The sequence below is a fragment of the Cervus canadensis genome, chromosome 12, assembly GCF_019320065.1.
Source record: "Cervus canadensis isolate Bull #8, Minnesota chromosome 12, ASM1932006v1, whole genome shotgun sequence".
NCBI lineage: Eukaryota > Metazoa > Chordata > Mammalia > Artiodactyla > Cervidae > Cervus > Cervus canadensis.
The window spans coordinates 76980306-77001128 of record NC_057397.1 but is presented as its reverse complement, the minus strand read 5'-3'; the positions used below and the strand labels follow the sequence as shown (position 1 = coordinate 77001128).

The 20823-nt window shown below is 42.3% G+C and overlaps 1 protein-coding gene across 7 annotated transcripts in view; it reads right to left on the bottom strand.

The window, feature by feature from the left end:
• COL14A1 (collagen type XIV alpha 1 chain) overlaps positions 1-20823 on the bottom strand; it is a 225477-nt gene that overhangs the window by 165769 nt on the left and 38885 nt on the right. For all 7 annotated transcript variants that reach the window (XM_043484139.1, XM_043484143.1, XM_043484145.1 and 4 more), the window contains exons 6-9: positions 7106-7261; positions 5999-6118; positions 3970-4134; positions 64-225 (exon numbers count right to left, since the gene is read on the bottom strand). In XM_043484139.1, the coding sequence (XP_043340074.1) occupies positions 64-225; positions 3970-4134; positions 5999-6118; positions 7106-7261 (603 nt within the window). The remainder of the gene's footprint in view (positions 1-63; positions 226-3969; positions 4135-5998; positions 6119-7105; positions 7262-20823) is intronic.

Here is a 20823-nt window from a genome sequence, read left to right as displayed (position 1 = left end):
CGTGAAGAAGGGACAGGCCGTTGACCGCCAGGAGGGCCGCCCCGGGGGCAGAGGCTCACCTACCCTTGATCTCGCGGTCCTGCTCCTCCACCCTGGAGCACACGGTCCTCGTGAGGCTCTCCACAACCGTGTGCATCAGGTCAAACTCGGCCACGTTGTACACGTGCGTGCTGTCCGGCTCGGAGGCGATCTCCTGCAGCTCCTTCTCGTCCGCGTTTTTCACCCCTGCCGTTGGGGACAACAGGGAGGGTCGTGACGGCCAAGACCCACGGGAGGCGCGGCCAGGATCCTCCTAGTGATCGGTACTCTGCGCTGCGACCCCCCAGTCCCCACCCAACCAAAGCGCCTTTTCTCGCAAGAGGGACGTCTCCTGGCAGATTGTTTCTTAAAAGTCCCTTTCAAAATCATTTTAAAATGATTAAATCTTTTTTTTTTTTTTTTCATTTTTTGGACATGGACACACCGCTTTACTTACTTAGTTACTTTTGGCTGTGTTGGGCCTCCGTTGCTGCGGGCGGGCTGTCTCTGGCTGGGGAGAGAGGAGCCCAGGCCCGAGCGGTACACGGGCTTCCCCTGGGGGGAGAGCGGAGCCCAGGCCCGAGCGGTACACGGGCTTCCCCTGGGGGGAGAGCGGAGCCCAGGCCCGAGCGGTACACGGGCTTCCCCTGGGGGGAGAGCGGAGCCCAGGCCCGAGGGGTACACGGGCTTCCCCTGGGGGGAGAGCGGAGCCCAGGCCCGAGGGGTACACGGCCTTCCCCTGGGGGGAGAGCGGAGCCCAGGCCCGAGGGGTACACGGGCTTCCCCTGGGGGAGAGGGGAGCCCAGGCCCGAGGGGTACACGGGCTTCCCCTGGGGGGAGAGCGGAGCCCAGGCCCGAGGGGTACACGGGCTTCCCCTGGGGGAGAGGGGAGCCCAGGCCCGAGGGGTACACCGGCTTCCCCTGGGGGGAGAGCGGAGCGCAGGCCCGAGCGGTACACGGGCTTCCCCTGGGGGGAGAGCGGAGCCCAGGCCGGAGCGGTACACGGGCTTCCCCTGGAGGGAGAGCGGAGCCCAGGCCCAAGGGGTACACGGGCTTCCCCTGGGGGGAGAGCGGAGCCCAGGCCCGAGGGGTACACGGGCTTCCCCTGGGGGAGAGGGGAGCCCAGGCCCGAGGGGTACACGGGCTTCCCCTGGGGGGAGAGCGGAGCCCAGGCCCGAGCGGTACACGGGCTTCCCCAGGGGGGAGAGCGGCAGGCCCCGAGCGGTACACGGGCTTCCCCTGCGTGGGGGGAGAGCGGAGCCCAGGCCCGAGCGGTACACGGGCTTCCCCAGGGGGGGCTGCACCTGGTGCCCAGGCTCTAGGCCGAGGGCTCCAGGGTTTGCAGCGCGGGCTCAGTGCTCTGGGGCGTGCGGAATCGTCCGTGACGGGGGATCAAACCCGTGTCCCCCGCACGGCAGGTGGATTCTTATCCACTGCGCCCCCAGGGAAGTCCCCAGATGACTAAATCTGAACTTTCTTCAGTCCATCTTGAGCTTCCCTGGTGGCTCAGACGGTAAAGAATCTGCCTGCAATGCAGGAGGCCCGGGTTTGGAGGATGTATTGATGAAACTGACTTCTGTCTTTCATAAATGTTGCAGAAGCAATAGGAATTAAACCAGTACTCTACACTATCAGAACCTCAGGCTTAAATTTCTACAAACATTCGCTTACTTAAACTGAGACAGAAAATCCTTTTCCTTCATGGAACTTTCGGTCTATCACAGCTGTGGATGCTAACATTAAAGTGTGCTTCCCACGCCCCAGGCAGGGCAGTGTTTTCCGGAGTAACACATTTAATCCTCACGGTCAGTCCTGTGAGTTGGACGTCACTGTTTCTCCCATTTTACAGATAAGTAAGCTGACAAAAGGTTAATTCACTTGCTTGAGGAAACACAGCCAGTAAATATACAGCAAGGGTTCCACTCAGGCAATCTAGATCCTAAGTCATATGCCCTTAATGATCATCTCAAGCTGCACCTCAGAAGGTGACATATATCACTGTTGAAATTAGAAAAGGGGGAGACTTCCCCTGCAGTCCTCTAGCCTTGCAGTGCCAGGGATGTCAGTTCGATCCCTGGACGGGGAAATAAGAGCCCATATTCCACGAAGTTTGCCCAAAATTTAAAATAAGTAAATAAAATAGTCAATTGATAAAAAATTTTAAATGTAAAAAAAAATTTTTTTTTAATGAAAAAGACACAAGGTTGGGTTTCATAAGTGTAAATGTAGATTTCTCTTCTCCAGGAGAAGGAACATTTCTTTAAAAATCCTTGTCACTGCAATTATCTACGGATGTTAAAAAGAGGTAAGAGGGAAGCAAGGAAGAGAGATTACCTGAGGCAACAGTAATTACTTCTTAGATGCCTGGCTGTGTGCCACTTAATTTATCTGACAGCTTCAACAGACTGAGCAACAAAGCGTCAATTGTTTCTGAACTATTTGCTTTGGGAGGTTGTAAGAAAATGAACACTACTGATTTCCAGGTAATTCCCAGAGAAAAAGAGAGAAAAAGTCCAAATCACAACTGAATGCGTTCACTTTAACTCATCCATTCATTATTAACGAGACCACAGAATGGAGAGTAAACACATAAATTAATCCCCTATTAGTGTAAGTCTTCCGTAGGGATTATTGTTGTTGAACAAAGTACAGCAAAATTAAAAATAAACATTAAATCAAATCTCCCTGACGTTCCTGGACTGAAGGACTTCTACAACAGCTTCTAAAAGGCACTGTTGGATCTGTGTCTACAATAACAAAATAACGCCACGCATGCTGAAGCAATGAGCTTAATGTAAATAATTCTTTTCATGGCATTCAGTTAAAACCAAGTCTGGATTCATTTAAGAATATTCTAGAGATGATAAGCCCCAAATCCCCCTCTCTCTCACCTTTCCAAACAAAACAGTTTCACTGTTGCACAGAGCATGGAAAAGTGAGGAAATGGTCATCATGACTTGGAAGGCTTTTGTTTTGGAAGGATTTATCTTGTTCATCTGTATGCTCCATCACCCACCACAATGCCTGCCATCCAGCAAATAAGCAAATACTCCTCCAATGAAACATTCTATGGACCACACTTTGAGTGACAAATCTAGAAAGGAGTCAGAGGAATTGTTTCTATTTTTCTTTCCAGTCTCTACTAAATAGAAGGCCTTCCTATCACCAAAGACAACGTAAACAATTTAATCAAGAGCAAAGCTGCAGCAACTAAATATCACGCAGTTACTCTGCGTGTATGCCATCTGTATTCTCCCCACACACCTATACTTACAAAGGGTTATTTTCAAAGAAATAATACTGCACATCTTCAACTCTGTGCTTTCTTAGCTACAAGACTCAATGCCTTGATTGCTTTCTCTCTACACTATCAGAGAAGAGATAGCTATTAAGTGATTTGAAAGAGAACAGTCTTAACTAGTTAAAGGGTAACAATTATGGACCTAACCTTTGCACTTTATGCTTTTCACAACAATTCATGTGTGGTGTCTCAACCTAGAGATTCTCACACTGTAAGATCCTTCAGTTCCACCACTTCATTTTTAATGTGAGGACGTCAGACTCAGATCACATGACTGGATGTGAGTAGAGCCAACGGGGTGGAGAGAGAGACGGGATGAAGTGGGAGAGTCATAGACACATATGTGCACAAAAGACAGCTAACAAGGCCCTCCTGGGCACAGGGGACTCCGCTCAATACTCCGTGATAGCCTACATGGGGAAGAATCTAAACAACAGTGGACAGAGATACGTGTATAACTGGTTCACTTCACTGCACACAAGAAACTACCACAGCCTGTAAATCAACTAAACACCATTACAGTTTTTATAAAAAGACTTGAAGGTGCTCAGGTCTGGTGGCTCTCTCTGAAGTGCATCTGCATTATATATAGTTTTAAGTGGTTGTGTGTCCATGTCCGTTTTTGAAACAGGACCACAGTTAACACGTACCTATGGCAAAGAGCTCTACACCAGATTCACGCAGGTTTCTGGATGGTGGAATAATATCATCTTGGGACTTTCCGTCTGTGATTAAAATGCCAATTTTGGACACTCCAGTCCTTGCTCCTGCTTCCGGTTTAAAACTGTTTTCAAAAATGTAATTCAAAGCAAGACCTAGGAGAAAAGAAGAAAAAATAAAGACAAGCCAACCATTTCAAATAAAAAGCCTTTCAATTCTCCAAAACGTAGCCACTAGATGAGAAAGAAGAGTTTTTATTAGATGTGAACTTTCATCTTCATTTTCACAATGAACTATTCTTTGACGAATCTGATGAAACACTAAAATCACCAAAACAGAGGTAATAAAAATTCTGAATACTGCATCATTTCAGAAACTAGCATTTATAAAGAACATCGGATTCCTATACAATGAATGTTGACAGATTTGCATACAAGAAATCTACACCTTAGGACTTCCTTGGTGGTCTTCTGGTTAAGACTTCCAATGCAGGGGGTATGAGTTTGATCCCTGGTTGGGGAACTAAGACCCTACATGCCACATGACAGCCAAAAAACCAAATCAATAAAAATTAAATTAAAAAAAAAAATCTAAACCTCTATAATTTACAACGAAGCAAGAATACCCTCACAGAAGCAACTGTCCCAAATATTATGGCTACACTTTCCATTTTGATCATGGTGATCTAAAGAAACCACAGATTCTCTGCCTTATAGGGGAAGAAGGGGAGATCTAAAATGGTAATTGAACTCCTGACTTTTGAGTGTGACATTCTACACCCCTCAAAAATAAGAAATGCTGAATAATGTTATGCAATTTGTGCTTAATACATTTTTGTTGTATTAACAAAAAACTTGTTAGACTAAGCCTCAAACTGGCAAAGTAATGATCAGGATTTCAGTGGTTTATTTAAAATTCAATGACAGCATCTCTACTGTTTAAACTGAGCATCCACATTGTGGGTCTATAGAAGGAAATAGCATGTAAGGGTTAAAACCTGTGATGACGCCTTGGAGTTGAAAGTGAAAGTCACTCAGTTGAGTCTGACTCTTTGTGACCCCATAGACTGTACAGGCCATGAAATTCTCCAGGCCAGAATATTGGAGTGGGTAGCCTTTCCCTCCTCCAGGGGATCTTCCCAACCCAGGGATCGAACCCAGGTCTCTGGCACTGCAGGTGGATTCTTTACCAGCTGAGCCACGAGGCAAGCCCTTGGGGTTGGGCCATGGATAATTGCAATATAAAGGCTCTTACATTATAGTCGTTCCTTGGTATCCACAGAGGGGTTGGTTCTAGGACCCCCACGACACCCAAACCCACAGATGCCCAGGTCCCTTATGTAAAATGATGTAGTATCTGCATATAACCTACGTGCATCCTCTCATTCATTCTGAGCCATCTCTAGATTACTTATAGTAACTGTTACAATATAAATGCTATGTAAATAGTTACCAGCATGTGACAAATTCAAGGTTTGCTTTTAGGAACTTTCTGGAATTTTTTACCCACACATTTCTGATCCCTGGTTGGTCAAAGCTACAGATACTAAGGGCTGACTATACTCATTTATCAAAAAAGCTGGTGAGCCAAAGCTCCATAAATATTTTCATAATAACTATTGATTGCAGAGTAAGGGCAAAGAAATTATCTTCCTTGAAAATTTAGGTAGAAATTTGTTCTTATTTAATTGACAGGGTGACTGGAGGAGAAAACGGGTGAAAAAAGAAAGGAAAATTAATTGAAAAAGGTTAAGACAGCTACTAAGGCTGTCAGCATCAAGGACTGCTGGGTACTCTTCCAGCTCAACCAAGCCCTTCCTGGGACATTACATTTGTAGAGCAAAAGGGATGAGGTGTCTGCATGTAACTTCTAATGTCAGTTTGAGAAAAGAGCCATCTAAAACCTTTAAATGCTAGCTTGCTTTAAAAATACTATGCTAAGACACACACAGTGACGAAGTAATAAAACTGTTCTTTGGCAAGACATGCTGCCAAAAATGTGGACTGGACAAAAACATACCTGTCAGTGTATTTCCTCCCTTGTACGGTAGGTTTCGGACAGCTTCGATCACCTCCTCTTTTGTGTTAAAGGCATTCAAGTGCCATTCTATTCTGGGGTCACCGCTATACTGAGCCAGACCTGGAAAGAGAGATGAGAAAGCCCACCCAGGAATGATGGGTTACTCGAAGGTCCAATGGACCATTCAAGAGACTAAAATGATGCAGGGCCTAATTTTTTTTGGGGGGTGGGGGGCAGGAGTGGCTAAGTTTTGCAACATTTTTTTCTCTGCCTCCCTGAGAAATTTCAAAGTGAGTTCCTGACGTCAATTTAAAGAATTTTCAACGTATCTGGAGGCTGGTGGAATGTATATATTTTCCAGACATCTAGAAGTAGGCACCCAATCAGGTACTTAGCATTTTTTAAAAGTCTGATCATGTTTGTACATAAAAGGTCTAGATTTATTTAATTTTTTTTATTGAGGTAATAGTGATACCAGCTTATACAACCTCATACAAGCTTCATGTGTGACATTATATTTTGACTTCTGTATACACTATAGTGTTTGTATTTTGTTTTTATTCCCAAAGAAAAGAGTTTCCTTAAGGGCTATTTAGAGAAGTGAAACTAGGAAACTTTACATAATAAAATGGGTATATTTCTCAAAGATTTACAACTTTTTTGTTGTTTTTTATCACAGCAAGAATTTGGCAAAAATTATCTCACACAATAAAACTTTTTCCAATTGTTGATTAAACATTTCACTGGATTCAATTGCTTTTTAAATAAAAAGAAAACTTTTACCTGATAAATTCTTAAACCAATAGTAACTTTTAAATTATTATTTAAAATTATTATTACTAATAATAAAATAATAATTATTATTAGAGAAGATTTTGGCTTTCCAGAAAAATTGAAATATGGTCTAATTAATTGAGTGACATTGTGACAGCAAAAATTAGTAGAAATAAATACTTATTGATGCAAACTTGCCCTTTTGGGAACATTCCTATAGTTAAACCTAAAATTCTGAAAAACATTTGGTAGAGAATCTTTGAAATTTCTTAAGAAGCTTCCCAGTGGTTTCCCACTAGGAGCCGATGCTGTTAATTTTAAAAAAAGATGCACCAATTCGTGTTTTCTCGGAGCCCACGTCGAATGCTGTAACCAGGTTTTCCAAAAAAGATCGAACCAGTCTGAAGTTGAATCTTCCAATACTCCATGAGCCATCAACCAGGATTACAATATCCGCAATAGCCGGTGTTTGACAGAAAAATTTCACTTCTGCAAAGCATAGACCAAAAAAGCACCTATGTTACTGTTGGAACTTTTAAAAGAATGAATCTATTTTAATGTCTTTCAGGTAACTTGGTGCTAACAATACAATAAAGTTCCTATTAAAGCAACCACATTTTTATGACCCTTCTTTTAAATGCATTTTCACCAGGGGAGGAAAAAAAACATGGTAATACCTGGCAACCAAGCCAGTGTTCTGGAAATAGTTAGCAAACACTGGCAGGTTCACAACACGCTGGCAACTCGAGCCTTCTGCATATTTGAAAAAGCAGTGTCTGTGCAAAAGCATCCAGCTTTGGGTTTTAGTGTGCAGATTCTTTCCAGGAAAGATCTCAGCAACACCCATGCAGGAGGGTCAGCGGGGATGGGAAGGCGGCCAGGAAGCAGAGCGCGACTCTCCTGCTCTGATAAGTCTGAGCGAGAGGAAGCGATAAGAGAAGAAAACACTGGCTTCCTGGATTCAAGAAAAAGTCAGGGCCATTTAATCTCAGAAAGACACGCAGACTTGTGCTAAAATAGGAAGGGTTTGGGGAAGAAGAAAGTTGGAAAAGAGCCCAAGAATTTCCCCCAATTCAAATCCTTTCACATATTGTGTCCGTGTGACTGTAAGATTTTATCCCTAGAAGTCATTTCAGTAATTCATTTACTTAAATCAAGCTTCTGAATAAGGATGGAGAAAAGGATGCCCAGTGGCTGGACTGGCAGCACCCTGAGCTTTGCCCTCAGGGTGAGTCTAAGCCCACAGAGATTGCGGGCAAGATGCAAAGGGCAAACAGAAGTCTTTGCAACAAAGAAGGCGGTTGTCTGATACAAGGTAAGTCCGTGCTGGATGAGGTGAAAACCACCTCTTACAGAGTGAAAATACCAGAATATTCTTAATGTGTTTAAGAATCCTTAAAAATGTCACAATGCTGTCAGTATCTTTAGAAGCTTTGCTTTGTACTGTAGTTTGTGTTTCCCAAGGAATGGCCTCAGTTCAGTTCAGTCGCTCAGTCGTGTCTGACTCTTTGTGACCCCATGAACCGCAGCACACCAGGCCTCCCTGTCCATCACCAGCTCCCGGAGTCTACCCAAACTTGTGTCTATTGAGTCGGTGATGCCATCCAACCATCTCATCCTCTGTCGTCCCCTTCTCTTCCCACCCTCAATCTTTCCCAGCATCAGGGTCTTTTTCAATGAGTCAGCTCTTCGCATGAGGTAGCCAAAGTATTGGAGTTTCAGATTCAGCATCAGCCCTTCCAATGAATATTCGGGACTGATTTCCTTTAGGATGGACTGGTTGGATCGCCTTGCAGTCCAAGGGACTCTCAAGAGTCTTCTCCAACACCAGAGTTCAAAAGCATCAATTCTTCGGCGCTCAGCTTTCTTTACAGTACAACTCTCACATCCATACATGACCACTGGAAAAACCATAGCTTTGACTAGACAGACCTTTGTTGGCAAAGTAATGTCTCTTATTTTGCTGAATTTTCACATTAGGACTGGAGATCACGAATATTTTGTGTAAATGTGTATGTGTGTGTATGTCCATGTCAACATTTTGAAACATTAAAATGACAATAAGACAAAAATTGAAATATATGTAATTAAAAAAATAAAGAAGTCTTCATAAATAAATTGAATATGTTTTTTTCCTGGAGGGCAAACAGTTGACCTATTATGGTTAGGGTAGGCAATTTCATATATAGCTCTGTATCTACAGGCCACATGTAGTAAAAGGATCTTGTGGGTTTTTTTTTTTTTTTCCCATTTTCGTAGAGTACCTAGATCCTTTTACACGATGGGGAAAAATTGCATTTGCCAAGGAAATACTCAGATGCTGATTATGTAAGCTAAACAATGCAGCTCAACCCAAAGTTTATATATTACAGTTTGGGGCACCAAATCTCCCTTCTTTAATAGTCAAATTCAAAATCACTACTAACTTAAGAGTCAGTCCTCTGTACCACACAGAAATATTCTAAAACAGAACAATGTAAGAAGTCATGAGATACAAATTAGTTTGTGTTTTGGAAATAAACAGAGAAAATTAAAGTCTTGAGAAGCTTGAAGAATCTATGTCCCTCACTTTTTACGGGGAAACTTTCCTGAAATGAAAAGTAGTTTTCTTTTTATTCCAAAATTATTGGAGATATTATTTTCCTTTTTAAATAAAAAAAATGTAACTGTTTGGGTACATTATAGATAGCGTCTTAGGGAACAGTTTCTCTGCTTATTTGGAAGAGGAATATTAATACTGGTATTTTCCACTTTAAAATTGTTTCCAATAAAAATGCTCTGTTAATTTAGCTCATTCAAGTTATTTTGACTTGGAGACAAAAATTCTAGATATCTCCAAAATAAGATATAAAATTAATTGAATAGAAATTAGAAGATTGACATATCTAATGATATTAAAATGTTTAAGCTGTTCATCAAAAAAAATCTTAAATAAAATAAAAAGATAAGCTACAACTGGGAAAAGACATGTGCAATATAAAAAACTGGAAAGAATCCACATGAAGAATACATAAAAAATGAACAGATACTCAAGAGAATGGGAGATATATATGTAAGGTTAATAAGTGAAAAAAGAGAATGTTTAACTACATTGGTGATCATGGTAATAAAAAAAAATCAAGATCACAATGAGGTACAATTTGTGTTCACTCAAATGCAAAAATAATAAATTTAATATTATTTATAATTACTCCAAAGATAATGAAATATTTAGGTATATACTTACAACATGTGCAAGACCTGTGTGTGAAAATTACACTATTGATAAAAGAAGTCAAAGAAGATGCAAATCAACGGAGAGGTCTACCATATTCATGGACAGGAAGGCTGAGCATAGTAGAGATGTCAACTACCCTAAACTGATCGATAGGTTTAATGCAATTCCTATCAAAATTCCCGAAAAGTTTCTTTAAGACATAGACAAGCTTATTCTAAAATTTACATAAGAAGGCACAGACCCTAGAATAGCTAAAACAATCTTGCTGAAGAATTATGTGGAAAGAATCATTTTACCAGACATTAAGACTGCTTACTATATTTAAGTAGTGAGTATTTCAGATAGATAGACACATACCTAAGTGAGAAAGAGAAAAGCCAAAAACAGACCCATACAAATATGCTGAACAATATGATTTTAAGTCTAAATGTGATTTAAAAATCATATAGTGATTTTATACCAACGTTCAAAAGTACTTCAACAGATGGTGTTGGAACAATTAACATGCATGCAAAAGAAAGAAAAAGAAAACTTGACCTAAACTCTATACTTTATACCAAAATTAATTCAAAGCAGATCATCAATTTACAGGTAAAAAAGTGAAATCATAAAGTTTTTAGTAAAAAATTAGGACAAAGTCGTTGGAATGTATGGCTCAAGGACGAGTTCTTAGCATTAATACCAAAAGTACAAACACATAAAAAGAAAATTTGATCAACTGAACTCCATCAATATAAAATACTTTTGCTGTGTGAAAGCTCATGTGAAGATGAACAGACAAGCTATAGGCTAGGAGAAATATTTGTAAACCACACACTCAGCAAAAGATTAGTATCTAGACTATATAAAGAAACCTCAAAACTCACTAGTAAATAAAACCAAACAATCCGATTAGCAAATGGGTAAAACCTGAACAAATATTTCATCAAAGATATGCCGTTTGTATACCTTGTTCAGATGGCAAATAAGCACATGAAAAGATGTTCGACATCATTAACTATCAGGTAAATACAAATTAAAATCACAATGAAATTTCACTATACACACCTATCCAAATGGCTAAAATAAAACACAGTGATAACAACAAATGCTGGCAAGTAGGTAGAGAAACGGTACCACTCACACATTGCTCATGGGACTATAAAATGGTATAACCACTCTGAAAACAGTTTGGCAGTTTTTTTAAAACGTATACATAGAAATTTCCTGGTGGTCCCGTGGGTAAGAGGATGCCTGCCGTTACAGGAGACGCGGGTTCGACTCCTGGTCAGGGAAGATTCCACACACTGTAGGGCAACTAAGGTCGTGCGCCAGAGCTACGGCAGCCAGCGGCCCGAGGTCTGTGCTTGGCAACCAGTGGAGCCCCTACAGGGGAGGCCTGCGAACCACGAGAGGAGCCCCCGCTCCCTGCAGCGAGAGAAAGCCACGCGGAGCAGCAGCGACCCAGAGCAGCCATGAGTAAAGAAACACGAACGTAAAATTACCATGCAACCCAGCAATTACACTCAAGGATACTTATTCCAGAGCAGTGAAAACTACCGTACACACAAAAAACTGTACACAAATGTTCACGGCAGTTTGATTCATGACAGCCCCAAACTGAAATTAGTTCAATTTATTATTTTAAATAAAAATAAATTCTTCTTACCTTCAATATTGTATTCAAAATTAAAGCAAAGGAGCAGAAGAAATGAACTTGAACCGTATTTTAATTCAGTTCTTGGCCTAATGTGAATTTTATCTAAAATGCAATTCTGAAAATACAGACAGTACAAAAAAAAGGTAGACTGCTGATCACAGTCGAAGGAAAGTACCCAAGATATGGGCTGGTAGCGGCGCTTGGTGGTTCAGTCACTAAGTCGTGTCTGACTTGTGACCCCAAGGACTGTAGCCGTCAGGTCCCCTGTCCATGGGATCCTCCAGGCAAGAACACTGGAGTGGGTAGCCTATCCCTTCTCCAGGGGATCTTCCCAACCCAGGGATTGGACCTCGGTCTCCTGCATTGCAGGTAGGCTCTTTACCGACTGAGCTACAAGAGCTACCTCACAAATAAAAACAATACCTTGAATGTCACCATTTGACTCAGAAGAAATAATGCCCATTATGTTCAACCCCTGCTGGAGGTGCCTGATGAGGCCAGAAGAAGCTAACAATTCTGTATCTGGAAGTCATGTCCATCGTGGGCCCTCGACGCTCACCTGCTCAGTCCCCACAAGAGCTCTATAAGACATGCGTCATTAGTATCTGTCCCATTGGCAGCTGGAAAGCATGAGATGCATGGGCTGTGTGACTTGCCCAGAGTGCCACCCAGGGCAGAGGCCAAGCTGTGATCTGAACCCAGGTAATACATGAATCCCGGTGGCTCAGACGGTAAACAATCTGCCTGCAATACAGGAGACCCGGGTTCAGTCCCTGGATTGGGAAGGTCCAGGGATTGAGGAGGAAATGGCAACCCCCTCCAACATCCTTGCCTGGAGAATCCCAGGGACAGAGGAGCCTGGCGGGCTGTGGTCTGTGGAGTCACAAGAGTTGAAGACAACTTGGCTACCAAACCACCACCAGCACACCGGCTTCAGTGATGTACCTGCCGCATCAGCTTAGAAAGCCCGGGACAGTCTCTAAGATGCGTCTGCGTCCCCGTACCACTCGCCCCGGCTGTGTCCACGGCTAGCACGTGCCACTGGCAAGCGTCACTCTCCAGAACTTTCTTCTCTCCCAAACGAATGTACTTAGCACTTAAGCAGTCCACATAAAAAGTGTCCCTTTTACAATAATTTTACACCAATTTTACTGTGTTACTGACATCGCGAGAAAATTTCATGTTGAGAATACAAGTTAATTCAGGGAGTTTGAATGAGTATTAAATCAGTCTACACAAAACCTATGTATATTAATTTCATAATAACCAATTTCCTGTATGAAATACGTTTATTTATTAAAAATGTATTTATTTAATATTTACTATATCCCAAACCCTATTCTGAGCAACCAGGAATACAATTAAACTCCTACCTTCCAGCAGCTTAAATTCTTGGTGAGAGGAAACAGACTAACACAACAAAATAATTTCATATTTTTAAAAGAGCTTTATAGAAATAAGCAGAATGATATAGAGTAGTGGAATTTAGGGGTGGAAGTGTTACTTTAGTTAGAATGGTATGAAATTACCAAATTCAAACATTTCTTTTTAGAGTGTTCCTTTTGCTCTAATGACATAAAATTAAAGATCCAGTTACGGTTAATATAGAAATATTTACAATGTTTTTACAGAGAAGGGTATTCACCAACTCTTTAATTAAAATAGAAAGGGGAGAATTAACAGAAGCAGCTTTCTTCTGCCGGGTAAACTCCTATTCATCCTTCAAACACCAGGTTACACTCCATCCACTCCAAGAAGCTCTTCCAGCAGTCCTCAGACGGGATTCGTTACCTGCTCCTCTTGACTGCATCTGCATTAGCACACGTGGTTTACTGTACTTAGAACACCGGGCTACTACAATTTGTTTCCATTTCTATCTCTCTGACTACACTGAACTCTTTCAGAAGTGAGGGATTTGTGCCTTATATTTTTATGCCCTTTGTCTGGCTGACATCTTGGCACATAGTACATTAATAAATGTAAACCACACTGAATTGTCTCGTTAAAAAGAATTTCTCTTTTCACATAATTCATGCATACAGTAGAGCACTAGACAAATAGACCATGACGGCTCAATTAAATGTGGTCTTTCCTCTTGCTCTGCTCAACTGCCACACTGGAAAACGAGACTATGGTTATTTAGGGGTCAGGGCGATTGCAGCATGTTTGCTTGTCTTCCTTGATATTAATATTTTCCGATGCCAGAGGTAAAGCTAAATGAAAGGGGAGCAGGAGCTATTTTTCTTCACATTATTGTAGTATGCACTCAGAAAATCTCATGATCATTTTCACCACGACTGGTCTGATTCATTTAGTGCCTCTGAATCACTTTTCTTGATGCCACTAGCAAACTATCCTGCTAAGCCATTCATTAACCAAGACATCTGAAGAAAAACTGTGGTCACAGAGTAATTATTCACATAAATCTCCAGTAAGGTTGAACTCAAGTTTCCAAATCAAGAGTCTGCTTTCAAGACTGACTTGAAGTTAGGTTTTGTTTTTTGGTTGTTTTTTTTTTTTTTAAGAGTTAACAGCATTTTAACAGAGTTTTGCCAAGAGAAAGCACTGGTCATAGCAAACACCCTCTTCCAACAACATAAGAGAAGACTCTACACACGGACATCACCAGATGGTCAATACCAAAATCAGATTGATTATATTCTTTGCAGCCAAAGATGGAGAAGCTCTACACAGTCAGCAAAAACAAGACTGGGAGCTGACTGTGGTTCAGATCATGAACTCCTTATTGCCAAATTCAGACTTAACTTGAAAACCGGGGAAAACCACTAGACCATTCAGGTATGACCTAAATCAAATCCCTTATGATTATACAGTGGAAGTAAGAAATAGATTTAAGGGACTAGATCTGATAGACAGAGTGCCTGATGAACTATGGAAGGAGGTTCGTGACATTGTACAGGAGATAGGGAGCAAGACCATCCCCAAGAAAAAGAAATGCAAAAAGGCAAGATGGTTATCTGAGGAGGCCTTACAAAGAGCTGTGAAAAGAAGAGAAGCAAAAAGCAAAGGAGAAAAGGAAAGATATAAGCATCTGAATGCAGAGTTCTAAAGAATAGCAAGGAGAGATAAGAAAGCCTTCCTCAGTGATCAGTGCAAAGAAATAGAGGAAAACAATAGAATGGGAAAGACTAGAGATCTCTTCAAGAAAATCAGAGATACCAAGGGAATATTTCATGCAAAGATGGGCACAATAAAGGACAGAAATGGTATGGACCTAACAGAAGCAGAAGATATTAAGAAGAGGTGGCAAGAATACACAGAAGAACTGTACAATAAAAATCCTCATGACCCAGATATTCACGATGGTATGATCACTCACCTAGAGCCAGACATCCCGGAAGCAAAGTCAAGTGGGCCTTAGGAAGCATCACCACAAACAAAGCTAGTAGAGGTGATGGAATTCCAGTTGAGCTATTTCAAATCCTAAAAGATGATGCTGTGAAAGTGCTGCACTCAATATGCCAGTGAATTTGGGAAACTCATGGCAGAAAGCAAAGAACTAAAAAGCCTCCTGATGAAGGTGAAAAAGGAGAGTGAAAAAGTTGGCTTAAAACTCAACATTCAGAAAACTAAGATCATGGCATCTGGTCCCATCACTTCATGGCAAATAGATGGGGAAACAGTGGAAACAGTGGCAGATTTTATTTTGGGGGGCTCCAAAATCACTGCAGATGGTGATTGCAGCCATGAAATTAAAAGACGCTTACTCCTTGGAAGGAAAGTTATGACCAACCTCGGTAGCATATTAAAAAGAAGAGACATTACTTTGCCAACAAAGGTCCATCTGGTCAAGGCTATGGTTTTTCCAGTGGTCATGTATGCATGTGACAGTTGAACTATAAAGAAAGCTGAGCACAGAAGAATTCATGCTTTTGAACTGTGGTGTTGGAGAAGACTCCTGAGAGTCCCTTGGACTGCAAGGAGATCCAGCCAGTCCATCCTAAAGGAGATCAGTCCTGGGTGTTCATTGGAAGGACTGATGCTGAAGCTGAAACTCCAGTACTTTGGCCACCACATGCGAATAGCTGACTCACTGGAAAAGACCCTGATGCTGGGAGGGATTGGGGGCAGAAGGAGAAGGGGACGACAGAGGATGAGATGGTTGGATGGCATCACCAACTCAATGGGAGCTCCGTGAGTTGGTGATGGACAGGGAGGCCTGGCATGCTGCGGTCCATGGGGTCGCAAAGAGTTGGACACGACTGAGCGACTGAAGTGAGCAGCATTTTACATTTAGTAAGAGCTCAGTGGTTCAAAAAGAGGTTTTCAGTACATCGGCATATTCTGATTCTCACAACATTCTAGTGGGGAGCCATGAGTGTGTTCAATTTTCAGAAAATGAAACTGAAGTTCAGAGAGACAAGTGGATAGCTCAGGGGTTACAACGGCAAAGCCAGGACTAGACCCCGGGTCTAGGAAATGTTCAGTTGCCTCTTCCATCATACCAGGCTACTAGCACCACAGCAGATGTTCTCATACAATGCAACCTGAGTGGTCACTAGTTACCTGTTGTATTAACATTATACATTGTCCATCTACTGGAAGGGGAACGAGGGTTCATTTCAATCACATTCAGAGTCAACATTAATCAGAGTGAGCTAAGTGCTCATTTAGCCCAGTCTTACTGGAGACATTCCTTTCAAAGCATCTGTGACAGATGACTCACCTATCTAAAACAGCACTCCCCATCACCCTCTTCCCTTATTCTGTTTTATTTCTCTTTGCAGAACTTCTTATTTCCTATAAATACACAAGTATGATGGTTAATTTTATGTGTCAACTTGACTGGTCCATGGGGTGCCCAGACATTGGATCAAATATTATCCTGAGTTTGTTAGGGAGGGTGCTTCTGGATGAGATGAACATTTCAATTCACAGACTGAGTAAAGCAGATTGCCTTCCCAAAGGTAGCTGGTCCTTGTGCAATTGACTAAAGAGCTGAATAGAACAGAAAGGAACCTCTTCTGACTGCTTTGATTGGAACATGAGGCTCAAAACTGGCACTAAGTTTTCCTGGGTCTCGAGTCTGCAAGGCCTCAGATGGGAACTGACACCATCAGTTTTCCTGGGTCTCCAGCTTGCTGACTGCAGATCTCAGGACTCCTTCCAGTTCAGTTCAGTTCAGTTCAGTCACTCAGTCGTGTCCAACTCTTTGTGACCCCATGAATTGCAGCACACAGGCCTCCCTGTCCATCACCAACTCCCAGAGTTTACTCAAACTCATGTCCATTGTGTCGGTGATGCCATCCAGCCATCTCATCCTCTGTTGTCCCCTTCTCCTCCTGCCCCCAATCCCTCCCAGCATCAGGGTCTTTTCCAATGAGTCAGCTATTCGCATGAGGTGCCCAAAGTACTGGAGTTTCAGCTTCAGCATCAGTCCTTCCAATGAATACCCAGGACTGATCTCCTCTAGGATGGACTGGTTGGATCTCCTTGCAGTCCAAGGGACTGTCAAGAGTCTTCTCCAACACCACAGTTCAAAATCATCAATTTTTCAGCGCTCAGCTTTCTTCATAGTCCAACTCTCACATCCATACATGACCACTGGAAAAATCGTAGCCTTGACTCCTTAGACTCAACAATCATGTGATCCAATTCCTCATGATAAATCTTTTTCTGTGTTTATATACATCCTACTGGCCCTGACTCTCTGGAGAGCCCTAACACATACAGTTATTGATTGACTGGCTGATTGCAGCAGATACTTTTCACTGCTTCCTTTTTTTTCCAATAATGAAAAGACTTCCCATTTAGTGACTGCTTTCCCCAGGTGATTTGCATATGTCTTTTCCATTAAAGTCTGACATTAATCCTATAAGACAAGTGTTTCTTTTCACCCCATTGAAAAGAAAGGTTAAGTAACTAGAAAGGTTAAATAACTTGCCTTTCATCACATGCGGAGCAGATAGAAAAGCTGGAATTCAGATCTAGGACTGACTCCAAAGCCTGAGAGATTCAGCTATTGTGCTACTCAGCTCCTATGACAGAAGAGAAGTATTTGAAAGAAAGGAAGAACGAAATAACAGGGAGGAGGGATGGGGAAAGAGGGAGGGAGAGAAGGAAGGGAAGGAAGAGAGAAAGGAGGGAAGAAAGGATGGGAGGAGGGAGGGGCTGATGGCTAGGCTGGGCCTTTAGAGACAGCTGGAGGTCACAGTCATGCACACCTGTCCTGTGTCCAGCCCAGGGAGAATCGCACCATGACATGTTCAGGCGTGTGAAGCCCCATCCCTGACCCACAGCAAACAAACATTTCAGCTGTCACTCAACCCTCTGCATCCTAACAGTTACTGACAATCCTGTAAACACCACATTATCACACTTCTCTGCTCACAAACTGGAAGGGGCTGGGAGAAGATGTGACGGCTGTCTTCAAATATCCGAAGGGCTGTCATACAGAGGGGGTCAGGAGTGCCCTAAATGCCCACAAGACGACAGATCTCAACTCATGAAAGGACTTTCCTTTTTTGAAAATTTTATTTATCTTTAGCCGGTCGGGTCTTCCTGCTGTGCGGGCCGTTCTCCAGCCGCGGTGAGCAGGCTTCTCATCGCGGGGGCTTCTCATCACCGAGCAAGGGCTCAAGGGGCCCGGCTTCAGGAGCTGAGGCTCGGCGCTCCAGGACAGACTCAGGAGCTGCCGTGCACCGGCCTAGTTCCTCAGGGCACGTGGGGTCTTCCTGGCCCAAGGATCGAACCCCTGTCTCCTGCACTGACAGGCAGATTCTTTACCACTGAGCCACCAGCAAAGCCCACGAAGGAACTTGCTAATAGTCGAGACTTTTGCAGATCGCTGCTTCAGAAACAGGGAGAGCTCTGTCGGCGAGGTGGGTGCTGGTCAACCCTCAACGCCCGGCTGGAGAGCCTTCCCTGTCCCCTCAACTGGAGAGCTCCAGGGAGCTCAAGGCCGCCCTCCAACTCCAAATTTTAAGATAATTTCCTTCCTTCCCTATCTACCAAATTAAGCCTGAACTGTTCACCGGGCTCTTCAAAGCTCTCCATTCTGATTTCTCACCTCATCCCAATACAAATAGTCTTCTTTCCCCAACAGCATTCTCGGCTCTGAGACCTTTGACTTACTATTATCCTCTCCACCCTCTGCCGTTTCTTCCTATCTAACCTCTCCAAACGCTCCCTACCGCAAGATACCTAAAACAGGTTTTATTTTCTTCAAAAATATATATGGTCCTTTTAGACAAAATCAGTTCTCAAATTTTATTTGCACGATGGCTGACCTGGTCATTTCCTGACTTTCAAATGTTAATGCTGACCCAAGAGAGGCTATTTTGTCTGATCACTTCTATTCAAACACAGAACCTATTCAGGAACTGGTGTATTACATTCACATGCATTTTCAGCTCTGTATATAATATCACGTGATTTGGCTTTATGTTTATTTTAGTTGTTCAAGGCAATTTTCTGAGAACATGCAATAACTCACTCACCCCTGTCATTCCAATTCACCAATAACAAACAGACCCTGACATTTTGCAATGTCTAAGGCTGAGACACCTGCTTTATTTGACACCATCAGCCCTGCAGGTATAGAAACGAGATATTTAATAGAAAATTCTCAGACAAGAAGGAAGGTATCAGTCAGACAAGCCCAAGCACTGCTACAGGATAAGCCTCTGCCAAAGTCTATAACGGTGCTTATAGCTGTCAAATATCTGATCTAACACAAGATGTGCTACAAGCTCTTTTATAAATGAGGATATTTGAAAGCTTGGTATATTTAAGGAAGAGCTACAAAATATATTGCTGTTGTTGTTCGGTTGCTAAGTCGTGTCTGACTCTTTGTCGGTGATGCCATCCAACCATCTCATCCTCTGTCGTCCCCTTCTCCTCCCACCTTCAATCTTCCCCAGCATTAGGGTCTTTTCCAAAGAGTCAGCTCTTTGCATCAGGTGGCCAAAGTATTGGAGCTTCAGCTTCAGTCCTTCCAATGAATATTCAGGATTGATTCACTTTAGGATGGACTGCTTGGATCTCCTTGCAGTCCAAGGGACTCTCAAGAGTCTTCCCAGCATATATATATATACACACACATATAGATATATAATATATATTTTATCACTGGACAATTCACAAGTTAAGAACAATAAAATTCGCTGGAAGACAACAGAAAAAGTATCAAAAATCCTTTAAAAATGTCAAGAGTGGTTGAATTAAAAATAAATCTGAAAAAAAGGAGTGGTTGGGCGTAAGGGAACTCGGGGAAAACAAGAGCGCTATTGCTAGGAGATTCTCAGCCCCTTGCCTTCAGGGAAACCTTACAAGTTTATGCACAGGTATAGTGTACTTTGCAGGTATTCAATGAATATATTCTGAATGACTGATTCTATTTCATGCTTTTTTGAGTTCCTAAAAACATGAATTATAATGCTTCACAGCAAAGCAAAAAAAAAAAAAAGAAATCTGCTTTCTGCTTTTTTTATGACAAAAACATTCTTTTCATGAAACAGTCTTCCTTAATCTTCTCCAAGGGACTGTGAACCTCTCTCCTTGACTGTGAAACAAGCCAAATACAAATATTCAACAAATACATATTGACAATGTCAGACACTGTTATGCATTCTGTGTGCTAATATTTTCTCTTTGAAAAGAAGACATTAGAAAAAAATAAATGGACAAGGTAGTTCAAAAGCTGACCTTTGTCCAGCATCTGCTATGTTCCAGGCACATTATAAAGCTGATAGCATTTAGTCTTCCCAAGTCTGCATGCTCGTTATAGCCAGTATGATCATTTTTCTAACAAGGACACTGGAGCTAAGAGGGGTTTCTCTGCCGAAGGTTGTCTGAGATAAAAGTGTCAGCCGGTCAGTCGACTCTGCAGCCCCACGGACTGCAGCCCCCCAGGCTCCTCTGTCCATGGGATTCTCCAGCCAAGAACGCAGGAGTGGGTAGTCATTTCGTCCTCCAACGGATCTTCCTTACCCAAGGGTAGAACTTGGGTCCCCTGCCTTGAAAGCGGATTCTTTACTGCTGAGCCACCAGGGAAGTCCAATTATTTAAAACAGTGGCTTTATTTAATATGCCAAAGAATCAAAGAACAGACAACTACCCACAACCAGATCTCCATCAGTTAGAAATGGCTTCAACAATCTATTTCAGCTTCTTCCTATTTTTGTCTGTTAAACCTTATCTTATAAATATTTATTTATTTATGTAGCTGTATTG